The sequence below is a fragment of the Epargyreus clarus genome, unplaced genomic scaffold (genome assembly GCF_041222505.1).
Source record: "Epargyreus clarus isolate Ecla_fem2 unplaced genomic scaffold, WU_Ecla_fem_2.2 ptg000015l, whole genome shotgun sequence".
Classification (NCBI taxonomy): Eukaryota; Metazoa; Arthropoda; class Insecta; order Lepidoptera; family Hesperiidae; genus Epargyreus; species Epargyreus clarus.
Window position 1 is genome coordinate 872,848 of NW_027332223.1, and position 21,260 is coordinate 894,107.

Genomic DNA, 21,260 nt, shown 5'->3' on the forward strand with positions numbered 1-21,260 from the left:
GTTGAAAGTTTGGTACAGTTTTTTTAGTTGAGTTAGCACTTATGGTGTAATCCACGTAGTGCTCCGTGTTCGATACTGTCATTGTGAACTTGAAATTCCACATCTATGAATTACAGTCATCGATGTTAACGTAATTTATTTTCTACATCTATTTGAAAGATTTCGTTACTATGAAAATAATATTATAGTAGTGAATGTTTTAGATTACATTTAATTTTGTTAAATTGTTTTTTTACCTATATAAATTGGTCAAGTATTTAGATAAGCAATATTGATAGCATACACAATACAGCAAATTGCTATGGTATAAAAATATGTAAGCATAAAAAATAAAAAAGATGTGAATTATGGCTTTCAAGACATGAAATATACTTAAACGTAAACTGATGTGCCTTTTTAAGTTTCTCTCGAGTTCCTGACAGCTCCATCTGCACCCTGGGCAATTTGTACTTGTTGAGGTTCTCATTTGGGCGCATAATTAAGTGTTCGTGTGTTAGCGATCTCAATCTCAGAGATGTTGCTTAATTAGTCAAGACCACCTCAGTGTTAGTCGTGTCGACTTCACCTTTGGTATTTATCCGTAGCTTTAAAACTGTACTCTTCGAAAATGTTTCTGCTTCTGTTAAATTATACTCATTTGTTAAAGCGTTATCTTAACTAGAAGATGCCATGATTGGACCTATTCGAACTTTGAATACTAATTCTACTAGACTTCAGCAACCTAGTCAATTATGTTCTTTAGAAACGTTTTCTTAATTGCTTTTCGTATTTTTTGCTGGTTTTGGGCCCAAAGAACACGACAGCACGAAGTACCAAAGTATAAAATGGATTTAACAGGCGTTCGAACTTAGTCTGTAAGAACAACAATATTTTTTATCGATTGGTAATTGTGATCGGATTTAAGATAAAATAAAACTGCGAATTGTGGTTACTTTTCTTGATTTACGATTTATACAATAGAAGCAATAACTGGTCACATAGACCATTTGGATAGTTAGATGGTTATCTGGAGCATGGACACTATCATTACATATTAGTAAAGCGTCCCTTTAAATACGCAGTATCTCTACAAACTACTACTATAACCCAAATTTGCCGTGGCAAAATGTCACTACACTCAACAAATTAAAAAGGTATGTGTTTCTTAAATTAATTTAAAAAATAACGGCATAAAGCAATACAAACTCATAAATGACACAACGTTGTCTCATTAAACTGAGCATCACCTTTTGTGGTTTAACACGGTGCCATCTTCCTCTATAAGGTTTTATATTCTGTGATATTTATAGTCTGTGCCCGAGAATTCGGCGAGAAATGTTTACTTAATGAACCGTTTTAGTGCTTGATGTGTTTCTGAGGGCAAATGTTACCGTAATTGGCCGTTGAGGCAAATTAAATGGAACACCGCCTGAAATGCGGTAAAAATATTTTGTTTTAATTTTATTGTGTTCTTAAAACGTAACGTTTCTGCATTTTGGGACGAAGGAAAGTTGAGCAAAGAGTATAAGAAGTGTATTTTGAATCATTCTTTTAATTTTGACTGCTACCGATATACCTACTCCCTCCCTATCACTCTTTTATAAAATATTTTCTGAATTTGATAAATGCTCATCTAGTACTAACTTAGAATGTTTCGTGTACGTGTTTGTAGATTAGTAGCTTCTGAGCTTGTTAGGCTTGTTGACCCTCTTAAGCTCTATAGTGTCAATCAGTTAAGACATCGTCGTCGACAATCCGTAACTTGCCCACTGCTGAGCACGGGTCTTGTCTCAGAGTCAGAGGGGTTTAAGATAAAGTTCAGAATTGGTAGATTTCGCATACCTTCGAAAACTTTTCTTTTAATTGTCTGTGTTGTAAATTTCCGCACCATATTTTTGTTCATTTGAAGGCAAGTTACAATTTTTAAGTTAGTTCGACAAAGAGATATGAGGAATTTTTGATCTTTACATTTTTTTAACTGGAGCATGTTTTAAGGAACTATCGATATGTCGATCCATTTGGCCGTAAATCTCGGGCATGACAAGCGCGGGGGCGGAACAACCTGGGACAGGATTCGAACAAGATGCTCATATCTCTTACATCCTTTTTGCATTATCTCTTATTTTATCGACGTGTCGCGCGGCTCCTTTCGTGTGCTTCCTGTTGAGTTTTTAATATTAAGTAATGTTTTTGCGATTAATTGTATGGAAGATAACGGGAATTTCTCTGTCCAGTGGTTATACTCAGTTTCATTGAAATTTCAGAACTGCAATATTAGTCACTCTAATATTGATTGCTACAATATTTGTGTGTACAAATGAAAATGATGTACTAGCGTAAATATCCATATTATATTAATACATAATGGCAGTTATTTGTTAGCTGAGTTCAATTCTTACTTTATAACTTTAAAATGTATATTTATGGCTAGATAATTAGGCCCATAATTGCCACCCATGATTGGAGGAGCCCTCGAGCTTATTCCATCACAAATCTCGGCAGATTTCTGAAGAACAGTACGGTTTAATAACTATCCTATGTACATTTTCAGACCGTTCTTGACGCTGAATCGGTAAAGCACAAAACCAAGCGTATAGTCACTCATCCAACTCTGGACTGCATTTGACGTTGTTTAACTTAAATTAGTTACGAACTACTCATACGGCGGTGTCAAACATTTCTAGATGACAATTAACTAATCGTAAACTCATCGTAAACTTTATGATACTGTGGAACTTGTTCCGATAATATCCTCGTTAACAAAACGGCCTTTCAATGGACGATATAATTCTATTTATTCGTCCTGCGATGATCAGAATGTCCAACAGCTGGCAACACTTAAATAACGAAACGGGGAACACATGACAACATAAGTTTGTCGTAATGGTGCTTTCATCTGAATGTATGTGTTCCTGGTATGTCCCGGGTAATCTTGATGTGATTTGCACGTATGTACTTAGTAGAAATAGTTGTGAATGGTAGTGATTTTACGTAATATTACATACTTACAAAGTGATTTAGTGGCAAAAAGAAATGATAGTGGCAGTCTGTAACAACCACCTGTGATTTTTGTAGCCTTATGCTTTATTAGGCTCAATTATTGGAAATTATTTATCATTTGCTTCAGCTGCAGAATAGTTTAAAAAACTGCATTATAGAATAGTTTTAAGAGTGTCCTGTGTAATTCTAACAACTTTTAACAGCGCGACGAAATGGTCCAACTACACGTATACTGATTCTTTGAAAAGATCAATAGATGTACATTATAAAGCTGTGCTAAAGAATATAAAACGCCTATTATGTGTCTTTCATTAAAAAGAGATGTGAAATAGATTTATGTAGCTGTTATATCTCACATAGCTTAACAACATCTATTTTAGGATGGCGTTTTATTCATCAGTATAGTGTTATTGGCACTGAATGTTCAAATTGAATTAACACCGACACTCTCTTATTAAAAGTGATAATTGGCGAAGGTCTTACTTTCGGGAAGAATGCACGAACACCAAATAACATTTGAATAAAGTATCTAACACCGGGCGAAATAATTAGTACCAGTTACTGTTAGCGCGTTAACCGTGGGTGCGGAAGCGATTTCCTAAAACGGATATTTTTTATTCCCTTTCCCATTTTTCTTGCTTCTATAATTGTAAATGGACTATGGGAATTATTTGTAACCTAGTCTTAATTAATAGTCCCAGTGGAGTTGGACGTTTCCAAGAATAACTTTATTTCAAAATACTTTAGATTGGGTAGTTCATCCCTGAGGACAAACAAAAGGCTTAGAAGGAGAAACGGGCGTTAAAACTAGAGAGAAAGAAAAGCAACAGGACATAAAGATATTTGCAAAACCTTTGCTTTTAAGCTAAGTCTCTCCCTTTTGCGTAGAGAAAGAAAGCCAACAGAACATAAAAATAATTACATTTAATTTATACCATAATAAATATTTGCTCTAAAAATATTTTTTTACAGGTCGAGCAGTTCTAGATCGGTTGAGCAGTACGACGCTGACCGAGGTCACGGTGGCGAGCGAAGCGGGGAGCGGGTTGTTGCCCGCTCCGCTCGACGTCGCGCCGTACTCCACTGTGAACGCTAACGCTACTTGCGGGGAGCAGGGGGCGGAGGAGTTCTGTCGGGATACGCCGGGGAAGTAAGTGAAATAGTTATAGATTTACATTTAAATTGTACGTACGCGAAGTCGCCAGTATCTTAGAGACAAGAAAGTGGTTAATATTTAATTACATAATATATGCGTTAAATTACTATAATAAAAAACGAAATCCTTCTGCTTATAGATAGCATATATGAATGTCACTCCCACATATTAGACAAATCTAATATAATAGTTATGTAAATAGTCCTCATAATAGTCATGTAAATAAATCCGTTGGGGATGCAGGGCATGCTAAAGTATGATACATACATACATACTCGTACATTCGAAGATATTACTCTTCGTAGTTTAAAAAAATATATATTAGAGACCAAACTCAAATAGTGACTATAGTACTATTAGAACTACTTATATAACTGGTCACTGCAGTGATCATTAATTAACATCAGAAGGACTACACGAGTTGGCAATATATTACAGAGACCGCGTTCAAATAGAACTGTAGTTCTCTCTGATGAAGATACAAATATCTGGTTGACATATTAAAACATCAGGACTTCAGGAGGTCTTCATTAAAACTTTCCCTACATGGACATTTTATAATTTTTACTGACACTTTAGACATACGTTTTAGACATACGTTTGTTTCTGGCTCCCTTTTTTCTCCACAACGAAACACCTTTCGAATTGGTGGTGGTATTGATATTCAAGTCTATGTGGAAGAGACTAGATTTTATTTCCTACGAATAGACTCTTTAATATTCTTTAACTTATTGTAACACTGGTATTCACAAATTTTGGACAGTATACAACGTAGTGTTTATTATTCACAGGCGTGGTGTGGTATGCGATGTGTGCGAGGGACCAGAGGGTTCGCCGTCGCGGAGGCATCCAGCTGCGCTCGCAGTGGACGGGGACCCCGCTACCTGGTGGCAGAGCCCCACCCTTGCTGCTGGTGAGGAATATCGCCACGTCGAGCTCGTCGCCACATTACCAGATGTAAGTATCTTACTAGTTTTATTTGTTTTGATTTATTTCAGATCTATGGTATTAGTCCTTTAAAAAAAATAAAATAAAGGATTTTAAATTAACGTAGAAATACAGTAACGGATAAAAAATAAACGCAGCAATGTCGAATTATTGTTTGGTGGAACTTTATAAGATTAATATAACTCGTATAGTTATTCGTAAAGGTATTCATATTTTTCTCTATACCTGTAGAATTGGATTTTAACTATAAATAAACATTATTTAATTTTTAGGATAACATGCAAATATTAAATGAATAGGTTCTAGAAGGTGATTACAATTGGAATATTAATTCTCAGAGAAAAATATTAAACATTATTCGGTACCAATTTCTCCTCGTACTATCTGTTATTCAAGTTTCATTTTCCGTATATCATTTTTAAAGAAGTCAACAGCAAGTGTCGAAAGCACTTTTAATTAAATATCAGAATCACTTCAGCAACGCAACAAAATTTTATGTCAGCGAGAATTAATGTCCCTTACTGCGGGCGTGCTTAAGATATAATTATCAGCGTTGAATAATAGCTGGTTGTAGAGTAAGAAAGTTATAGAACGTTCGCTTTGATGCTAAAGTGTAACATTACGGTGACGTTTATACTGTTAATAATTTCCGTGTTCTATTACTGTTTTGCTCGTAGTTTAAGTGGTCATTGCTCTTAGATAACTTCGATGAATTGTACTTATCTATCGGAAGTCATCATTGTAATTTTTTTTTGCTATACTAGTACACACCGTAAATACTATTTTTATAGTATAAAATTAGGAAATGAACATGTAGTCCACTTGATGGTAAGTGGCTACTGCTATCCATGAACATCTGTAATCAAACCCCAGATAAGATTAGATTCTACCTGATGTCAGCCACAGTCGCTGAGGACCAAATTAGAACGCCTAAAAGAAGTACATTTCCCCTATTAAACCCTCTCAATCAGAAAAGAGCAGCGCTTACCACTGCTGCTATGAGGTAGAAATAGGTGTGGCGGTGATACTGCCGGAGTCGAACCGCGTTTTTATCACTTTAAAAAATAGGTTTAATAAATTATTACTACGCTATAGTTTTATTAACGTTTAATTTATCTTAATAATCCTTCAAACAATACAATTTGACTCCAAAATCTTATCATAATCTGTTTGGATTAACACTAAACTCAGCTAACAATCTTAATCTATGCGGCATTAAAATGCAGGTATGTACAATCTAAGTACAAATTAATTAAAAGTACAGATTAGAAGCCGGGGTACGTTAACGAGGCTACCTGCCGCTAGTGGCGCTGGTGTGTCGTAAGCGTGACCATTTTAGGCGCTGCCGTAGACTCGCCAACGCTCCGTCTGACCCTAGCTTTATGGCTACGGTTTTAGTGTAAGCGGAAGCGCGAGCGATTATATTCTACGAGATTTTTTTAATTTTGATATTATCTGAGTTGGTTACGTTAATTGTGTTTAATAATAAGTACGTACGGTTATGTACGAGTAAAGTAAGAAACAGATGACTGAATTCATACAAATAGTATAAAAGCTGTTGATGACAATTTTGTCTGAAATCTCAATAGTAAATTGGCTTAACATAGTAGTCTGTATCACAGGTTGGTTTTATAAGATAATAGATTTTTCAAGTAGACTTTAAGCCTCTGTATCTACTATACCTATTATATGCTAACAGTAGTGCCTATAACAAGTATAAATTACTAGGTGTTGACTTATATTTTCTAACCGAGCTAACTCCAGGTTCCACGAGGTTCATGAATTTCTGATAAATTGAAAAATGAATAAAATTGTAAAATTTCCGCTTCGCCGCACCACTGCGTGTGGCCTAAGCTGTCGAAGTGGGAGCAAATGGCCAGTGACACGCTCACCACCGTTACCTTTAGAGTTTATCTTCACTATCACGTTCTGATAAAATTAAAAACCCTTTAAAGTTTCTTATCAAGAAAATCTTCTCAATTTAGGTCGCTGAGACCAATCTATGTCGGATGTTTTCTGCCTATTAGGCCTTTGAAAAGGTTTACTTCCTGCTATCCAAGATAGACAGCTTAATGCGCTGTCCGAATGATAAAAGCGCACGTGAAATTTATCCATTCTACTTCCGACCGCTTCTTGTATTGTTTAACTTTGTAGATTGGTTGCCACCGACACGAGCCGCGATAATACGCTCTTTTCCGAAACGCTAACTATAATAAGCTTCCGTAGACATATAGATAATTTACCAGTCGGATTTTTGCTTCTAAATGATTTACACGCTTTATAATAGCTTAACTTGTATGTTTGTCAGTGAGTAACTCCGTTTTTCAGTAGAAAGAGATCAACATACATCCTTATCTTACCCTGCATGTATGAAAGAATGAATATCGAAAGCTTTTTAGTTGTATTTATCATAAAAGCGCGTTTTTTAGTTTATTTTAACTATATTTATTTCAACTGAAAGAAAATCCTTCCCGATTTTGTAATTTAGACGAACCCAATGACACCTCATATTTTAATATCCATCAAGTTGTTTGGGCTGCAAGGAGTGCCAAGCACACTATCACTCGGTGTGCTTAGCATATGTGTGAATACATATATTATATATTATTAGTGTGTGCACACTGAGCGATAGTGTGGAACAACGCTAATCTCGAGTTTGTGACGTGTGACGGGTTTGTGATCGCTTCTTGTATCATGTTCCGTGCATATGCAGAGACGTTAATGAATAGTGGTTTTGCATTTTGGTATTGAATGTCCATGTCGTTTGAATTTTTTGTGGTGTAATATTACTATTATTCGTTACGGGATTTTAGCTGTTTAAATATTAATTTTATTGTATTCATTTTCATATATCAAGAGTTCAATACACAGAGACATAGAGTAACAACATTTGAGAAAAGTTTTAAGAGTTTGGTATACTTTGGTTGAGCTTCAGCAGAAAGATATTGAAAAGGAACGAGTTCGAATACACAATTGCTCAACCATGGTAACCTCAGTAGCGTGTAATATTAATAAACAAGGGGGATAATTAAGGGAAATTGAGTCTGCACTCAAAACATCTAAATTACAAGTGCACCAATATACGCTTTTTGCCGGTTATGGCGTACGTAATTGAAATATTTAATCATTATGGTTGCCTTGCTAAGCATCCTCATATTTGGTCGTCTCGGAATTCTTCTTGGGACATTTAGTTTCGTAAATTAATAAACAAACCTGTCATCCCTTTGTTACTATGTTCATCAGATCAAAATATTTGTAAGCCCATTAAGGTTTGTTTGTAAAATTCAATATTTTGTGCAAAACCTACTATTTCCGCTTCGCTCTACCACAATCACACGAGCCTACCGGCATGGCGCTACACGTCGACTTCCTAGCTACTATTTATTCATCGACTATTATTCTGTAGCTTGTTCGCAATGTTGCCAGGATTTATGAGGTGTGCTGCACATAGTTATGGCTTGTTTAATGCTATTTTGTGGCGTGTTAGTAACGTGATAATGGTTTAATCAAGTTTGGAGATCAGATTTTAAGGTGTTTTTCTTGTATGAATCAGTGCCGGATTAAGACTAGGTACTTGACGCTCTAAGTAATCCAGGCCTTGTAGTCATCTATCCATAAAGTCATAAATACATATAATTTATATATTAAAAATATAATTAATAACATCAATATAATAAAATATTAATCAATCAAAACGTTTTTATGCTATTTATGAGGCGCGCAAGACGTAATATACTTAGCAATTGCTTAATTTGCTTTTAAACTAATCCTAACTTGGAGTAGAGCTTGCCTGAAGAAAGCTAGACGACGTCGACAGCGAAACATCGACGTAGTTGTTGTACGTTTTTATAGCATTTATTTTTTAAAGGGAACTTTTTGGCGGCCCCGGATAACTACTATGTATCTTGTATCTGTAGAATGATAATTTTAAGAAGCTCAGCCTTAAAAGGTAGACAATACTGTGAACTAGACAATCTCTTGTATTAAGTCCATCCCTTAAAGTTTTCGTTGCATCGTAAGATATTATCACAACCAATCTTCTTATTTGAAAGAACTTCCGAGTTATCGGATTGTCGGAAACTATTGGTCATAATATAAATGTCAAAAGCTTCGTGATATCTCCTTTAATTAACTCATCACACCGCCTAAATAATTACACGAATGTACCGCAAAGGGTTTTATATTGCCCTTTAAAGATACAAATTGCTGCGATTCCGTTTGTCGGTACATAAGTGCTGCTTTCGCGAAATTTATGATGATTTAATCATTCAATCGATTACTATCGATTACTACATTGATTACGCTTGAAACAAATTTCGCCATTTATGCATCGCTGGTGCCTCTCACATACACATCATACATGCAGTCACGTACCCTTAAAGGTGGTAGAACCTTTTGTGGTTTTACTCCGAAGGCACAACTGTGATACCTATTTCTGCCTTATAACATTAGTGTTAAGCGATGCTGTGTGTGTGTAAAGCATGCATATTAGTCCGACGCATTCCAAATTAGTCCTCAGTGGTAATAACGCATCTGTGATCAGCCTCACGTAGAAATCTAATCCAATCTGGGGTTGATAGTAGTCAGTAACCACTTACCGTCAGATGGACTGCGTGCTTTCTGTCTCTCATGTTGTCATCGCCACAGAATTCTTGTTTCAGGCCAGTCACATATCAGATACATTCCTATTTATTAGGACGTAGTTTGAATATCTCGTATACATTTCTTTCTTACTTCTCTTCAAACCAGAGTACAACGTTTAACACTGCTTTTATTAGACACAACGTTCACATCGCTAAGCGGTATCTTAAGTTTACGAAAGTATTTATAAAATCTTAATCGATTCTTCGCGTCGTTAGCCCCAGTGACTGCATGTTTAGTTAGCGATAGAGGTGCAGTATTGGTTACGTTTTAGTTATCTTCGCAGTAAATCGGTACTGCGCCTGCGCCGATGTGCGGACACCACGATGTTTGATAAACTTGGATTATATAGTGAAAAATATCAAGAGTTTAGTTTTAATAAAATTAAATATAAAGGTATAATAGTTAAGTATTAACGTATTGCTGTGATGGTGTTATTGCAGAATCAATTCCTGCATTTTTATAGATTTTAAGCATTGCTATGTTCTAATTTAATATCCCAAAGTAGAGTTTCTTGTTTATATATTTTAATTTGGATGTATAGTGTAGCAACATATCGGCGATTAAATTTAAATCTCTGGAACCATACTTTTCTGCCGACTAAATATGTTTTTGGTTAAATTTAAAAAAGATTCAATTTTACAAAAGTTGACAACTTTTTAAAAATTGTATTAGTAAAATAATATGTTTCAAATGCTCTTTGCCATTCATGGGCATCTATTACCGACTACAACATGAAAATCAGATCTTTCGGAAGATCCTTACAAATGTGTTGATGTCGTTGAAAACAATATTGTGTCTGACTGTTCTACGAGTACCACTATCAAACTAAACATATTGTTATAACATCTGTTATAAAGCAGACTAGGTGTGGCGTTAATGCGGCCGCAGTATAGCCATAAAGAATGCTACCACCATAAAATAATTTGTATTTATTTGAATTGCTAATTTTATTTATTAACAAAGTTCAACATGAGCGTTGAATATTGAAGTGTCATTAAAATGCAAACATGGTAATTCATAATGCGTGGTCATTTTCATTCAAAAGCCATTTAGTTCTTTGGTAAGATATTATTTTAAAGGTTCTGTGCTTTAACCTCACAGGTTTCATTGTTCTTAGGGTAATACATTTCTTGTAGTACCATAGAAAACATTGCAATTGATTCCACACTTATTTGACGACATATTTAGGTGCATACAAACCACACCAGTCTAAAATGCGAGGCTCTAGATTCGACTCCCGCGCGAGCAAATTTTAAAGATTTTAACTTATATCTTTATTTTGTATCTGGGTGCAACCTTGATTTAAGAAAGACCAGTCTATGTAGAATAATGTGCGTAACTATGTATGTAAAATATGTTTAATATTTTTCTAAATAAGGGTCTATTTAACTTCAAATATGACAGGGCTCATATAAACATATTTATTTCATGGGTACTTAAACAAAGTTATTTCATTTAAGATAACGTATCTCACCATCTCGGAACCAATTTATTTTCTTAACATGACATAAATGCTTTGAAAACTATGAAAAAAGGCAAAAAAACTTTAAAAGTAGCCCCACCACTTAACCGTTCGATAACTAAAGCAGGGATGGTCGATAAATAACGGCGACCACCCGACGGTGGAAATATGGGATAGCGAGGCACGGGTTAATTTTTTTAGATACTATTTTTTGTGTACAAAAATTGTTTTGTGGATTTTTTAGTAAATTCTTGTGTTAAAAGAATATTTGTAAGGATTGTGTGTCGGTTGACATTTGGATTAACAATAAGTGTTTATTTGTCCAGCACAGTCAATAGAGTTTAAAGTTAATCTAATAAGGTTACAATGATAAAGTGACAACAGTTCCAACAATATCGGCGCTACATTGACAATTCCACGATAAGATTAATTGTATCGTAGTGGACAAGTACGTAAATACAGAACTAGCTGAGGACAGACTTCTAAATTTATATATATTTATGATTGACTGCGTCGTAGCATGGTAGATTGACCACTGTGCCAAATCTGTTTCCAAATGCTCTATTATTGTTATTTGGTATGAAAAGGAAGCTACGTATTCACAGAATGTAGTAGAAGTAAAAATGACAGATACTATACCCATAGCAATTTTTACTTATACCTATATTTGTAAGGTACTAAAAACTTTTATACATAATCATTATTATTACGTAAAAATAGCAAAAATAATTAAACCCTACAATAAATCAGTACAAAATAAGACAAACGCTTCAATTTATCAGCGAACACAAAGTCTTATCAGCAAAAATCCCTTTTACCGGATACTCGGTAACAATTTGCGTGCACATCGAATTAAAAAATGGGCGTACTTAAAATATTTTTATAGATAAGTGAATGGCGGGCGCAGTGAACAATAGAGACGGTTGCCGGGAACAATAGAGGCAAATGGGAGCGGATCGGGATAATAGACCAGATACAATCTCGGCCATTACGCCGGTAGACGTTGTAATAGTAGAGGGCGCTGTAAATCATTATTGAGGTGACCAGGCTTATTTGTTCTTGTAGACTATTTTGAGTTGTGTATAAACATTTTTCTGTTAGCAAGATAGTTGGTAAAAAAACTAAAAGAAAAAATTAAATGTATCGTAGCGATTTCATCAAAATTTATTTATTTGTTAAGGAGGCAACACACGACAAACAGTGTGTTGAATGTAGTAGAGGGCGCTGTTAATCATTATTGAGGTGACCAGGCTTATTTGTTCTTGTAGACTATTTTGAGTTGTGTGTATGTCATTTTATTAGCGACGAAGTAAGAAAGTGATATATTTTTTTTATTCAATTAAAATTCAAGAATAAAAGCGTTTGTCATTTTATTTTGACGATTCCACCAAAATAAGGATGAACACACACGAGTGACAATATTCTGCCAATATACGAGCAACAGTTTATGTCAACGACTGTCGTCATCAGTTGCTGGCGTAGTCGACATGAACTTACGTTCATGTATCAGCTACCGTAGTATACGGTAATCTTTAGTTACATTTATTTTCATTTTAAATGTGCAACTAATACTAAAAGTAGGTATAGGATGCATAGTTACTCAAGTGATAAAATTGAGTATTAGATATCTGGGCGCCCCCTGTTTTGCTCTGCTCGTCTAATCATATCTTGATGCATTGTAGTAATCTGATGTTGTGACAGCTAATATCATACTGGTTCCTCGAGAGCGTGAGGTGGTGTAACGGAATATGGTTTAATTATTTTTTTCAATTACCTCTGAGATATTTTGCCTATTTAGATATACTAAGAATGTACACCATTTTATGTAGGTAACAATATATCCATGGAGAAACTAAGTATTTAATTGCATTCATTTTATTTAAATTGATAATATGTAAAAATTCTTAAAGTTTAGTATAGACATGTTTACCGGACTTATTGTGTAAGATATTTCCGTGGTTTTAAAGCTCTCTATGGTTCAAGTCCCGCAGCTCTACCGCCCCATCTATCTCTGCCTATTAACAGCAATGTTTAGCGCTATTATGTTCTAGTTTGAAGTTTGTGATAAGGAAGACATACTTTTCACTCCCCACGAGTAGCGCCGCATCTGTGTCCGACCTCAGGTATTTAATACTATCTGGAGTTGATTACAGATGTCTATAGGCGGCAGTAGCCACTTTCTATCAGGTGGACTGCATGCTCGTCTTCTTCTTCTATATTATAAAAAGGACTTATTTTCCTAACTTATCGTTTTATTCTTAAAATCAGTGTCACTACAGTGCTATGAGTGCTTTTTGCACTTTAATTTTAGATAAGTATCACAACTTTAAACGCCCTTCCATCCAGTGTGCACTTTATTGCCAAATTCTGATTATCTCAGATCTGAATCCTTAATTTCTTCGCGAAAACAAGTTGTGACACATAAAATAACGTTTTAGTTTGTTTAACGTATCTTAACATCTCGACACTTCGGCTAACAAATTTAATAAAATGCCGTCTTTATTTATTGGTCTCACAGACAGCGATGAAACAACAAGCAATAAGGTTCTTGTGCATAATTGCATGTGATGAACAACGTTACACAAAGTATCTAAACTAAAGAACCAAATTAAGATCTTCTGGTTTAGAAAATGCAGTTGTTCATAATACTATACGGTTTACAAGATTTAGCAACCGATAAGGCAGAATAATATTTGAGTGGAGTTCATACTTTGCATGATGGTCCTGTCGAGAAGACCACACCTAGGCAACGCCTGGCCTTGCACATAGTGTTCAAACCACGTTGATTGACGTCCTGAAGAAGGCAGCGGGTGTACAGAGACAGGCACAGAACCGATTAAACTAACGTAAAGTGTGGTGACAAGGCCTATACTCAATATGGACCACAAAGCACGAATATTTTCAATTTTTTTTTTATTTTCTTCTTGACGATGTTCAGACGCACCTTAAATGTTTCACCGCTCGCCATATGACACTTACCTTAACAAATTTACAAGAGAATTAAGTACCTGAATTTAACCGTATCCCTGAGAAATGGGGCCACACAGACCTCTCCTCCTCGCCATAAATCTTCCGATCTTAACGAGCCCGGCTGTAATGATGACGAAATCTTAAATACCATGTGCGAAAGTTTAATTTGTAACGAAGATATTTGGGGATTTAACAGGGTATCAAGATGTCCCAGCTATATATTAAGTAGAATGAAGTCGTAAGAATTATATTATTCTGTTTCACTATGTTTCCTGGTTTTTTATTCTTAGCCATTTGTAGATTTAACATATTTGTAGATTCTTAACCATTTTACTTTTATTTTTGAACTTTAAAATAATTCTAAACGTTGGTTGCGCCTAACCGCAATACATTTTTCAATTACATTTTCGTTTACCTTTTAAAATATTCATAGTGCTTCTTTTTAAAAGGGAATGACATAGAAGAATTGAACGATGACTTACAATAAGAATAGAGTGTTACTGTTGTAGCAATTCTCCGCTACACGTCAAGAGATGGTGCCACGTGTGTTTGAATCACGCTGTCGAAGTTTTCTCAAGATGTTATGTAAATTCAAGCTGAAACTGTGGTAGCACGGCCGAGCATGATCACCTAGTTCGGCGGGATATGTCCCTTTGCCAAACTAGTCTTACAAATCTGTCACTTTATTCTATGAGTTCATTTGACGTTCTTGCCACGAACGTGCAAGATGTAGAAAGAGTTTCCTGAGGTATTTCCGGAGCACTTTGACATGGGGCACTTCAAAAGAGTTGTAAAAAGGGTTCTCCTTCAAAGCCGGCGATATATTGGAGACTTCTTTGGTGTTGCAAATGTCTATAGGCGTTGACTACGTTCCTTTAAGTCTGCTTTAGCATCAGACTCGACTATAAAAAATGTAAAATGAAGCATTCAACAGTCCTGCATTGTAAAATGAGTTGCATTTAATGATAACGCGATAAAACCGCCAGAGGTCGCGATGTCATTATCAAGTGATTGATGACGCGGTGCGTGTGCCGGCGCCTTTAGCGATGATATGACGCTTATAAATGTATTCACATTTAGCAATTAAAATCGCATAATATGACTCTGTGAATAAGAATATTAAACATTGATATGTTTAATATTCTTATTCACAGTGAATAAGAATATTAACCTTTGCAGCTATGACTCTACGCTCGTGTCTTATGTGCTACATATCTCAAGATATGATATCAAAAGATATAGAAACATAATGGGTTTTTCTGTTTTATTCAATAAAGCAGAGTCAGAATAATTATAAACCTAAAGACACGGACCCTAAAATTAAAGTCCCTCCCATACCTAATTACTTTAATGCAACACCTCCAATAAAATCCAAAATACGACAAACATGCCACATGCACAAAAATATGAATAAAATGTTAAAGATACTCAAATTGTGTTTAAAATTATGTAAAAAATCTTAAAAATTAGAGTAAAATAAATCATGTAGTTACGACAAGGCCGCCACTATCTCCATCGGATCAGATAAGCTGATGGATGGCTGTTATCATTCCCCGCGGCTTGTTGGGGAAATTTATAATGGTTTTGGTGAGTATTGGAAACTAATTAAAAATTTTGAAGGTGGTAGAACCCTTTATGGTCCGACTCCGGCGGCACCACCGCCACACCTATTTCTACCTAATAACAGCAGTGTTAAGCGCTGCTGTGTTCCGGTTTGAAGGGTGTGGTAAGGGAGACAGACTTTCCCGAGGCGTTCCAGCTTAGTCCTCAGGGGTAGCGGCGCATCTGTGGCCGACCTCAGGTAGAAATATCTAATCCTATCGGGGGTTGATTACAGATGTCCATGGGCGGCAGTAGCCACTTACCATCAGGTGGACTGCATGCTCGTCTGCTACTGTTATATTATAAAAAAAAAAATGTGTGGAGTATCGCTGCTGGGAGCGCCGTTTCCCTTCGCTGTTCAAGTTTTTAGTTGTTTGACGGGTGTAGTAACATTATAATATGTTTACAAGTATATGGAGCATTCCAATCTAACCTACCTTAAACTGTTTTTCAAAGTAAGATTTTTAGTCCTAAAGACAATTTCAAAATTAAATGATTTATGTGCACTTTTATTCAAATTCAAATTCAAATCTGTAGTATAGTCTGGTAGGTATATACAGTATATACCTATGAGTATATAGTATATAGTTACAAATTGTCTGTTTATCAAAAAAATATTCTTTCGTCTTGACCTATGTACATTATATTAGCTTTGCAATTATTATCTTAGACCACATCAGGTTTAACACAGCATTTTAGACGCCAATTCTTTAGCCGACATACATTACAAATGGTCAAACATGCTTCTTTGTCATGTGGTTTTCTTTACATATTTGAAATTACATTATTATACACAGTACCTTTTTATATTTCAATGTTTCCATCTATGAATAATCTCATAGGTAATTAAAATACTCGTTTCTATGCTAAACTATGTTGTAAGTAAATATGTATTAAGATGTTAACTATATCTGTGTTATTTTCATTTGATAAGATAAAAGAAGGATAAAAGAGAACAAAAGTCTTAAGTATTTTAGGTAATGGAAGCAGCAGATGAGCATTTTATCTTATTTTATCTGGTAATAACCACTCATATCAGCCTTTCTACAGTATACCTAATTGCCTCAAGTTTGATGGGGGTTCTACAGAAAATCATGATACGTATGATTATATAAATTACAATAAATAAAATTAACTTAAAATTAAATTAATTAAAATTAAATAAAATAAATTAAAGTCCATGAAATATAGAGAAGAATTTCTAAAACTGAGTTTTTAAGGGAGTCATTATTCGTTGTCCCTAAGATATAAGTTCTAGGAAGATTTTAAAAGAGGCGAAAATTGGTTGTCTGAGAATTTAGTGCTAGCAATGTAATTTCACGAAATGTCCTTCGTTGATTCCCCTAGCAAAGTTTAGGAGACTTGTTAGTTTTACCACCCTTTAAACTAGAGCACAGGTATCTACATAGTTAATTGTATTAGGTGTCACTTAGCGGAAATCCATGCTATTAAGTTAAGATTAAAACTACATCGCAATAATCCGCTACAAATATGTATGATGGTATCTATTTTAAACCATGCAGTATGTAATACCCTCCCTCCCTCAAAGGATGCGTGCAGATGCAAAATAATAAAAATATACACCACCATACATACTTATCGATTAACCGTCGTAGAGTCAACTTACCTTGATGATGCTCCGTTTTAGAGCGAAACACGTGTTGGTGGTGGTATGTATGGTAGTGTATATTTTTAATTTTTGCATCTGCACGCATCCTTTGTGGGAGGGAGGATGGTACATACTGCATGGTTTAAAATATATACCATCATTCTTATTTGTAGCGTATTGTTGCGAAGAAGTTTTAATCTTAACAGGTGTCTACGTTGACGAAGAGTTCTACGAATCTGATAAGAACAGTTTATACTTTTCAGATATAAGTTTCCTTGTTGCTATTTCTATTTATCTAATTATCTATCTGTGTATCTACTTTAGATAACTTCAAAGATTACAATAATTCGCATTATATGTAAATCTTATACCTAGTAACAGCACATATTCACAGATATGTCTACTATCAGCCTCTATTGAATATTGTAAGTGAAATATAAGAATCATAAGAATTTATTGTGTAATGGTATTAAATATGTTACTAAAATTTTGTAGTGTATCATACAATTCTGGTTTAAGATTATTTTTCGGTAAATCTTCTAAATATATATAACTCAAAGGTGACTGACTAACATAGTGATCTATCAGCGCACAGCCAAAACCACTGGACGGCTCGGGCTGAAATTTGGCCTACAGGTAGATGTTATGACGTAGGCATCCGCTAAGGAAGGATCTTGATCAATTCTACCCCCAAGGGGATAGAATAGGGGATGAAAATATTACTTCGTAACGCGAGCGAAGCCGCGGGCAAAAGCTCGTATATTGTAATTCAAGTAGGATAGATTTAAGTTGAAATAAAAGTGTGTGAAATTTCTAAAAAACAACGTTTATTAATATAGATTTTTTTTTTATGATTTATTATAATCACAGTCTTTTAAAATAGAACTTAGCTGTACATCGGTGTCTCATACTGAAATGTCTTATACATTTTTATTAATACTCATTAACTTATGACTTACGACTATTTCTTTATAATTATTTAACAAATACTGTAATATAATCTTAGGAAAACCATAACGAATAACAGCAAATAGCTAATTTATCTTATGTATTAGCATCTTATGTATTTCGTAATAAATGAACCTTGAATATAAGGTAAAAAAATAAAACCGTAAGTATTATCAGTTTATAAGTTCTTGAAGCGTTAAGTGTTATTACATTATCACCTACATCTACATTCACTCATTCATTTTTTCGATCTATAAAAATACTTTTATTATTTACTATACAACAATTTCAAATAACAATGGTAAGAATAATGAAATGCAGTTTAAAATTAAATAGCGCAGCAAAGTAAAGTGGAACCATACTGAACTCTCATATAAATACATAGAAACATACATACATAGTCTATGATGGTACCTTATTCGCTTTAAAATTCAATCATACGGTTTTAGTCTGGTGTATCTACATACAATAATTCCTATTAAACGTACTGGCTGGAAAGTAAGTGGCTTTACTTACAACATTTACTTCAAAAGTAGTGTTTAAAAGCCCTTATATAGCCAGTTTTTCAAATACACTTTTAATAAACTTACCCAACTGTACATCTATATTTGTGTGCTCTTGTAATAACTTATCATAACAATATAGTATCATGACAGTGTTCCAGAAACATCGATGTCAATAACACAATCACAACATACAGGTAGACTCAGATACACAGATACCTTATCTCCAAAATGTCTGATCAAGTACAAAAAACCTGACAAAACTAAGAGAGATATTTCTGCTTCCATGCTAAAAATATACTTCTGGGAACGCAATTGTTGAGTGCAATGCTCTTTCTAGTTCATTTTGTATTTCATGATAAACTTATCCATTGGTTATCTGTTCTAACACAATCAATGTTTGTCTTTCAAGTAATCTTTAAGCTCCTAAAGATTTTGAGATCATAAAGTTAAGCATTGGAATTATCTTTTCATGAAATGAACAATAATTTACTAGAAATTGAGAAGTGTTTATATTTTTGGGAGACATAATTCTAAGCTCTATGAATTATATAGCTAACGTAGGTAAATTTCATCGAATAATAAAACAGGGAAACAAGAAATAAATTATTAAATCTCAATCGACATTATCGTATTTTTTTACAATACATATTAGTAAATTTTACATAAGAAAATCTTACAATAATATTTAAGCTAACAATACTGTACATTTGCTTCATAATTCGTCAAACACACATCAAACCTTAAATTGAAATTAAATACCATTTTATCAATTGTTAGACATAAATTCATGATAAATTTACCGATAAATCGATATCGAAAATGCGAATTAGCAATTTCACATATGTAATTAATATTAAATTATTATAAGAAGGTGCCACGACTATAGCAGTAATATATTTTGCAGTACTTAAATCTGTGCCAATTTTTGCAGTAACTAAATTTTAAATTAGCATAATTAAGAACACCAGCTTGTTGTCACCAAAACTAATTGATTTAGAAACAACTGTCAAAAAAGAGTGGTAATAGCCTAGTGGTTAGTAACTCGATCTATTAGTCGATGGCTCCAAAGAAAAAAACGGGTTATACTTTAAATACGTGTGTAATCCATTATTTATCCACTTAAAGGATACATTAAAAAAACAATGCCATGGAGTTTTGGCTCGAGAGCTTATCTAACGATTTAAATGTATTACTACGATAATAGAGTCGTAATCATTTCGTAATCCCCTAATAGTTATAAATTACATTAAGCTATTTAATTTATCTCATTTAGAGTGTATAACGCTTACATAATATTCACAGTTGATAACTCACGTACCACACTAAAGATCTATGTTCTTTATTTAGTCTGGTGCTGGATGAGATCTGAAGATACCTCCAATGCCTCCTCCGTCTTTGTCGTCAGTTCTAAGAGCCATCGTAATCGCGAGACCTACCACAGCTCCTAGTAACACCCCAACGGCGATCGCCAGGACTCTTTGAGTATATGGCCATTTTGAACACGCCCAGTACTGCTCTCGTATCACACTGAAAAAAAAACAGACTATTTAGGTAAACATACTCCAAAAAAAATAATATGTATGTCATTTAGATAATTGTGTTTGTATCAAACGCAATCGTATATTCGCACAAAACAATATTCGGTTCTGTACGACAATAGCTTTGTTTATCTTATCTATTTTCACTCGCTGACATACATGCCATACGAGAAAATCGATATTTATCAGCGCATCTAGGTGCATTATACTGATAAACTGATTCCTTAGATATTCCTCTGTGAGGAATACTGCTGTCATTCATTAAATTTCATTATAAGATATTGCTCGACCGGTTTATTAGTTTAATTTAAGCATTTCAAAAATTTACTTAAAGCTGTTACGAATAAATATTTGATTGTAAAATGTATCCAGTATCTTCTAAAATATATCAATTTCATACTGTTTTATAAGTGTTGATCATATTTATCATGTGATTATACTCGTAATAAAAATAAAAAATCCGATTGTTCCGATTTCGATTCTGTCACTCCACAATTTAGACGAATCCAACGACACCTTATGTGTTAAAATCTGTATCTGTATCTGTATTCCAATTACATACTTATAACCTTAGTTTTATTATTTAATTACTCATTGTGAGTTCTACGATCTATCTAATGATAATACTAGGACAAGACGTGACCACGCAATTCCTACGCATATGAGATTACTGTTCGAGCATTTTCTTATCTATTGTTCTCGACAATTACAAAGCAATTCAAGATTATTGAACTCAATCCAAACAAAGGATCACTGACATTATCGATTTTAAGTCATAATTTTAGGTTACAATAGTATTTGATTTTCTTCTTATCTGATTGCAGAGGGTAATGTTTCTTGAGCGTATGTAGGTAGGTACCCGTATGTATGTCTTATTATTTGGAACGCTCGACAGCCC

General features: G+C 34.4%; 1 protein-coding gene across 1 annotated transcript in view; it reads left to right on the top strand.

Annotated features, from left to right (window-relative positions):
* LOC140747842 (laminin subunit alpha lam-3-like) overlaps positions 1–21,260 on the top strand; it is a 79,538-nt gene that overhangs the window by 38,350 nt on the left and 19,928 nt on the right. Inside the window, exons 2-3 of the mRNA XM_073080460.1 lie at positions 3,952–4,129; positions 4,927–5,092. Coding sequence (XP_072936561.1) covers positions 3,952–4,129; positions 4,927–5,092 — 344 coding nt within the window. The remainder of the gene's footprint in view (positions 1–3,951; positions 4,130–4,926; positions 5,093–21,260) is intronic.